The 7,525-nt window shown below is 49.5% G+C and overlaps 1 protein-coding gene across 1 annotated transcript in view; it reads left to right on the top strand.

The window, feature by feature from the left end:
* Positions 1–3,784: 3,784 nt before the first annotated feature.
* The window catches only part of EGLN3 (egl-9 family hypoxia inducible factor 3), a 28,921-nt gene continuing 25,180 nt past the window's right edge, over positions 3,785–7,525 (top strand). The window contains exon 1 of the mRNA XM_058848831.1: positions 3,785–4,491. Within this exon, the coding sequence (XP_058704814.1) occupies positions 4,135–4,491 (357 nt within the window). The 5' untranslated portion in view covers positions 3,785–4,134. The remainder of the gene's footprint in view (positions 4,492–7,525) is intronic.

Raw genomic sequence — 7,525 nt, 5'->3', positions numbered from 1 at the left:
GTGGGAAGGGCAGGTGGAGTTAGTGACTTCTTCTTAAGAAGTCATAGCAAGGTGTGCTAGCACTGGTGTGTCATCCCTGTGCAAACACTACCTGCGCCTTGGCCAGAGGGGTTGTACAACCATACCAACATGGTCAGAAAAGTACCTTCTGTAGGCAGAACTTCAGTTATTGTCTCACTAGAGACATCAGCTCTATCATGCTATGAGGTTTTAAGAGTACCATTTTATAGGTTCTCACTGATATAAAGAATACTCTTCCCTTCTTCCCTTTCTCTTGCTGGGTCCTTTGCAGTTCAGCCCTTGGCACTGCAATAGTCTGGCTTTCCAGCAGGAAAAATCTGAAAACAAGACTCAAAGTGTTTAAAACTCTCTGCTCTAAAAAGGTGTGAAGCAATTCATCTGTACATTCTCTTGTAAAAAAAAAAAAAATAGCACTAGTGTATAACAAACATCCAGGCTTGACTGATACCAATTATCCTAATCCTCTGAAACAAATCTCCTTAAAATCATTCTGCCAGCATATTAATGTCCTGTTTTAGTCTACTGAACTCTAGTGTGTGCCATACTGGCAGTGAAAGCAACAGTTATGCAGAACTTGGAAGTTTTCAAAATTAGATGAAATGAAAAATAAGAAAACAGGCAAAAAAAAATTTCTACATTGTAAGGATAAATAGAGCTTTACATGGCGGAGGGATTGCTCATATATAATTGAATGATGTAGGATTTTTAATTAAAATGTGGTGACACCTTTCATACCTGTGATACACAGCACTGTAAACAAACTTTATGCATGTCCAAAAGAGCAGGTGACATTGTGAACTTCCTGGTTTCACACCTTCATGCCTTTGTTTGCACCCTGTGCAACACTTATATTGTACATGATCTGTGATAGCTTTGTTTGGGGAGCAGTGGAGTGGTCACAAGAAGTGCTATGGAAAGTTCAATGTCTGGTTCTGTTCCAGCTCTTTTATTCTTCTGGGTGGTTCTCATACACTATAGTATTCACTGAGGTCTGCTTTGCCTTTTTATTGGCAAGTTCATGGCTTAGCTTGGGAATTGCTACAATTGCAGCCTAGCATCTCTCAACTCAGCTTTGGTACCCTTAAGGGGAATGAAAGAGCTCTTGCAGAGTGTCTGTGGGCTAGGCAGGAATATGTCCTTCCTTGGTGATGATCAAGGTGATGCCTGATAGAGGCTGTGATTGCTCGGGTTACAAACTCGTTCCAGTATAACGATGGACTGAAAACTGTTTCTGGGAGTAGTCTGTATGCATGGAGAGTTTCTAACCTAAGCAATCACAATCTCTTTCACACACCTTCATTATCATCATGCAAGGGGCATTATCATCATCATTAAGGGACAAAGAGATAAGGTAAAATAGCACCGGTAAATAAAAATAAATAAAATCACTACTCTTGGAGTTTGTTTCTCCTGATGTTTTATCTTCACATGGAATAGTAATGCATCTGACAGCCACTGCAAATGCTAGTATGAAAAGCACATCATGCTTCAAGGGGCAAAACACTGTCCACCAGAAAACCTGATTTGCCAACAAAAGGCAGTGAATGCCCTCCTGAGGAAGACATGACATCAGTGCTGGAGGAATAAAAGTATTTACAGCTCTGTGAACATCACTCTGCAATGGAGCTGTGGATTCAGTTTTCTAAGACAAATCTCTAACTCTCTAAGACGACTTTTTCTGATGCAGATCTGGCATCAGTCTAACTCGTAATTTCAGACTTTTAAAAGGAGAGAAATGAATCTGTAATGACCAACTTCAGCTACTGCCAGAAGGCATCCCTCAGCCCTTGACTCGTCAAAGTGGCATCATTACACTTGATAGAAGGGCTAGAAGTTCAGCATCTACAAATACTTGATTCTGGTACAGGACTGTATGTTTACATGTGTGTGTAAACAAGAAAAGGGGAAAAATCAAAGGGTTTTGGCACATAACAGATTTTACATAATAAAAATGTGTGAACAGTACAATAATGCATCACCAATATTTCCTAATTTCATAACGTTGAAATTTTGCAGTTGAACTAATCTTGTATCCTTTGGTGATTATGACTTCTTTTAAGCTGTCACATGTGACTGATTTTTCAGACAAGCATTAAGATTTTAATAAGATTCAGAATTATAACTTATTAATTATAACCCCATTTTAATATGAAGTGTGTACCTAAATCAGTCCATATCTCACCACATATGAATTTATCTGATGTAATATTGCTCGGCTCTCGACAGAGCTGTCAGGGAATAACTTTAGAGGATTAGACCTGTGCTTAGCGCTATGCACTGAGGGGTAGATACCACTGGAGAACAAACGTGGAATACGTGACCCGCTCCTGCATATGCTGGGGCCTGGAGTTTGCAGCTCGAGCAGTATCAGCAGCACGGACTGCTTGTATTCCCGTCAGGATTCGCGATGTGAAGGGGAAGAAAAGAACCAGCAGAGATTTTGCCTTTTTTGGGGGTGAAATGTGCCGAAGCCGTGCCGTGCCGCTGTGCCGGGCGCTGAGCGGGCTCCGCGGGGCAGTCCCTGCGGGCAGGCACACACAGCCCCGCGTCCTGCGGGCTGCCGGGCGGCGCTCAGCCCGCGCTGCCATCCCTGGAGGTGCCGAGGGGGTGTGTGTGTGTGTGTGTGTGTGTGTGTGTGTCTGTGTCTGTGTGTGTCTGTGTGTCTGTGTCTGTGTGTCTGTGTGTGTGTCTGTGTGTGTCTGTGTGTCTGTGTGTGTGTCTGTGTGTGTGTCCGTGTGCGTGCGGACTCCGCGGGGCTGCGTGGAACAGCACCGGTGGCCGCCGAGCAGGAAGGATGCTCTCGGCACACGGACGGCTGCGGGGCTGTGTGGCGTGTGATATCGGTAACTTCTCAAACACCGACTGAGGCACAGCCACCCTGTCCCGCTTGGCCGCAGGCAGCACCACTCCGCAACGTGACTTTGCTTTGGTTTTGGTTTCTGTGGCGGCTTCTCTTGTTTGTTTAGCAAATCCCGGGCACGTTGCGTGTGCGAGCGGAGCCAGGCGGCTGTCTGCTGCTCGCTTCTCGGGAGGTGTTTTATGTGAAAGCATGCTGCTCGCTCGGACCAGACCCAGCGGCGACCGCGGGACCGTACTTCGTGGCCGGCCTCGCAGGGACAGTGTTACCGGCGAGAGGCCACACGGGGAAAGGCGACTTTGGCTTTGGCTTTGGTCACCGCTTGACCGCAGCTGTCCCGTCGTGGCACGAAGCCGCCGACGGTCCGGGAGGTGTTTCCTGCTACCAGAGCCAAGCAACCCGGCGGGCTCTTTGGGAATAAATAATTCAGGGAAGTCCTGTTTTGCCAGGTAAACCTTTTATAACGCAGTGCACTCCTCGCCCAGAAAAAATGTATCTGCCACTTAATGCAATAGTTCCGTCGGGTGCTGAAACTGCCGCTGCGGTTGGCGGAGGTAAGAGGCGGTCGGAGAGCCCCGGCGGGGCACTGGCAAACTTGGCTTGGACTATTCCAGGAGCTCCGGAGCGGCGGAGCAGGGCGAGGCGCGGTGGCCGGCCCGGCGGCTCCTGGCGGGGGTCGCAGCCGACATGCCGGGAGAGAATTCCTCAATGGCGCTGTCCACGCCCACTCCGGGGGCGCGCGGGCCCGCGGGCCACGCCCCCCGCGCACGTGTGTGAGCCCTCGCCGCGCGTTCCCCCGCGGGCCGGCCCCGCCCCGCCCCACGCGATTGGCTGTCCGGGCCGCCGCGGGCGGGGAGGGGGCGGGGCGAGGGCGCGGCCCCGCCCACGTGCGGCGGCGCGAGCACACATCCCGCACGTAGCCGGCGGATTAATTCGCGCGGGGCCATCGCCGCCCTCCTACCGCGGGCGGGGGCTGCCCGCGCCCCTCCCGCACGCCCCGGGCCGCTCCCGCACACTGCTGGGGCGCCGGCGGCGGTAGCAGCAGCGCAGGGCTTCGGCAGCACCGCCGCTCCCGCAGCGCCGGGCCGCGGTGCGTAGCCGAGCCCGCTGCAGCGAAAGTTTTACTTCGCCTCGCCTGGCCCCGCGCCTCGGCGGAGCCCCTGCCCGGCTCGGCCTGGAGCGGACGGCGGCCCGACGGGCATCCCTTCCCAGCGCGGGCGCCGGCAGAGCAGCGGCGCGCCCGTCCCCGCCGCGCCATGCCGCTGGGGCACATCATGAGGCTGGACCTGGAGAGAATCGCCCTGGAGTACGTCGTGCCCTGCTTGCACGACATCGGCTTCTGCTACCTGGACAACTTCTTGGGGGAGGTGGTGGGGGACTGCGTGCTGGAGCGGGTGAAGCGGATGCACCGCGACGGAGAACTGGCCGACGGGCAGCTGGCCGGCCCCAGCCGCGGTGTCGCCAAGCGGCACCTGCGCGGCGACCAGATCAAGTGGATCGGAGGCACGGAGGAGGGCTGCGAGGCCATCAACTTTCTCCTCACGCTGATAGACCGGCTGGTGATGTACTGCGGGAGCCGGCTCGGCAAGTACTACGTAAAAGAGCGATCCAAGGTAAGGGGTCCGCGGGCTGCTGTCCGCCCGCCGGCACCGGCTCCCAGCCGGCCGGACCCGCCTGGCCGCTGCCCGTGGGACCTGCCGGGAACTTTCCGCGGGCACTCGCCCGTGGCTCGTCCGCGCTGTCGGCGGGTGCCTGCGGCTCGGGCAGCCCCGCGGGCCGTCCCGCAGCACCGCCCCGGGTGGCGGAGGCGCCGTGTGCTGCCCGGGGGGCTCTCCTGACGGCAGCCGCTCCCCAGCCCTTGCCGCCGGCCCGCTGCGGGTCCCTCGCCCCGCCGGTGCCAGCAGCGCTCCGGGGCGGCTCCTCGCGGATCCCCTTGCTGAGTTTTCGCCGGGCTCTTCGGCTGCCGGACCCCGGCCAGTCCCTCGCCTTTTCTCCTGTGTGACACCGGGCATCAATTCGCCGCCGTTCCGGGGCTGCGTACGGCCCCTCGCTTCTCGCGGTGGGGCTGCAGCCGCCTGCAGCCCGCTTCTGCTTGTGCTTACCCCAGGTGCGGACAGGCTGGACCAGTGCGGGGCGTACCCCACCAAAAACGTCTTCCCTGACCATGTTACGGGGGGAGCAAGCTTTCCACCCCTCCCTGAGAACGTACCCGGCTCTGATCCGATTATTTGGATGTTTTTACCCATGTAGTAGTATTATCCGTTATAGTTTAGAGTTCCAACTCTTGTCGCCGTTCTACAGCTGAAGAGGTTATCGTTACTGCATTGAGTATGCACAGAATACTCACAGGGATGTTTAGTTTGAGCGCAGCAAACTTTTGTTTTAAAGAGAAAAGTTGTTTTTTCTAGGCTTTCTCAGAAATGGAGAGGACACTTGTATTATTAATTTCTTTCCCAATTAAGTTTATTTGCACTTGTGATTCCACTTGTATTAGTTTGGGGATAACTTGTCTTTTCTTTCCTTGTCTGTTTTGCTATGGCAAAGTGAACTAGCTTGGAACTAAGTTTAGTTTGTTGTCCTGAATGCTGAAAACATCCTTATTTCTTTATTTCTGACTTGACATAGTACGTTTTCAAAAGGTCTGCTGCTTTTGGAGATATGCCAGGAACAGAAGCAATGAAAGAAACTTTAAAAAAATGACAATAGGGAGAAGTTAGGTATTTCTCTTGCCTGTAACTTGACTGCACTGGACCAAATGCATATGTGAGTGGTACTGAGATTCCCCCCTGAAAAATAAAAAAAAAGTACACTGATGTTTAGTAATTACTTGGGAACCCAGTGAAACCTCTGCACGCACCCCCACATATTTACACACAGTACTGGGAATAATAAAAGATTGAAACATTGTTCCTTATGCTTACCTCCACTGAATTACTGATCATCAATTCAGTTAAAGCTTGGGTAGATATGTTTTAAAATGTGGGTAGATTGGATTTCACTTATTTCTGTTGAGAGCCTGATGTTAGGAGGTATAAATAACCATCCTGCCTCGGCACACCTTTGAGGTCATCCTCATCCTTTTTCTGGGTGACTGCTGTTTACCTGTTTACTACTGAAAGTGCATTCATTTCTGGCTAAGAGCGTGTGTGGGGAGTGAGGGGGTGTGTGTCGGGGTGGATGTTGAGGGGGGTTGCTTAAAAGTTGGACTGGAATGAAGGGAGGCTGTCCAGCCTATTTACAAGGTATTTGGAAAACCTCGTTCTGATGAAAAGAATTAATCAGCTGAATGAATAAAGGCTGTTGGTGCTGGTTGGGAAGAATTGTCTTTTGGGCAGTGATGTAGAGTTGTAGAGATGATCTTAAAACAGAGTTTTGGTGTTTTTGAAGGCATTCTTTTACAAATAGTAGTAATGAACAGAACTTGTTTTATAAATAGACAGCAAGCTATTTCTTGTAAGGAAAGACTTCTGGCTCATGCTTTAATGTGGAAGTTGTCAGACTCCAAACAGTGCATGGAAGTGCTGCACAACAGAACAGGACTGAAAGGGACTCAGTATCTCAATATTGCATGTAAAACCAAATGCAGAGAAGTTTTCATCAGATGTTAATAGTAACCAATCCCCTTGTTATAATAGTAAGTACCATGGGTATGTGAGGCCCTGGAATAGCAGCTGCTGTCTGTAACTGAGATGTGGGGCGCCTTCAGCAGGAAGGTTATTCCTGTGACTAACAACTGACTGCTACAGTGCGTGCAGGTTCCCACGTCGGTTTAAGACATTTCCACCATTAAACCTACCCATTCTGCTTATCATCTGAAGCCTTATGAATGCATACTCACAAATCCCAAATTTAATTTCAGCATATTTTTTTTTCTGGTGGATTATACGCACAAATGAATGCCCACAAAACTTTCACTGCTTAACATTTGTAGGGATGTGGGATGTTCTTGGGCAGCTGGACCAGAACTTCTTTGTGGGACATGTGCTCTTGTAACTTACTGTTTTGGGATATAGACATTAGTCAGAACTAAGAGTTCAGAAAAATTTGTTTAAAATGTAAGCCTTTAGGTACGTAATAACTCAATTTGTTATGAAAATGTACTTATATCATCCCATCATTATTTAAAGGGTTATACTTTTAAATAAGTAATATCACTTTAGTCTTCAGCCTAAGTGTTGGAGAAAGATTTGCCTAGTAAATGAACTTATGTTAGATTATGTTAGTTTAGTGTGAAGTGTTTCATATTTTGTGGCTGTACAAACATAATAAGACATGAACAACTTTTGTCCAATAAAGGAAATTTTCCTTTTAGGTAAATGAGAGAAACAAGTAAGGTAGGATTGTGCTGCTTCCAAATTAATTTCAAGAGCATTTCAAGAAAGTTAAGATTGCATCAGAGAATGAACAGAACTGAAATTTTCAAGGGTGCTAGATATTCATAGGAGCTGCTGGTTGACATTTGAGAGCTGACCATTAAATATAACCTTTCATCTTTGCAGTGATAGAAATCTATCTTTGGTGTAAGTAATGTTTTAAAATACTAGCTGGTTAAATGATTGAAACATGGTTAAAGGTTGACAGACCCAATGCACTGCTTGTTGCTTTTGAATTCTCATCAGCCAGTCTCCATTTTCTAATAAGATAATA

The sequence above is a fragment of the Poecile atricapillus genome, chromosome 1, assembly GCF_030490865.1.
Source record: "Poecile atricapillus isolate bPoeAtr1 chromosome 1, bPoeAtr1.hap1, whole genome shotgun sequence".
In the NCBI taxonomy this organism is placed as follows: Eukaryota; Metazoa; Chordata; class Aves; order Passeriformes; family Paridae; genus Poecile; species Poecile atricapillus.
The sequence above is the reverse complement of the archived record's forward strand: the minus strand, read 5'-3'. Positions and strand labels throughout refer to the sequence as shown.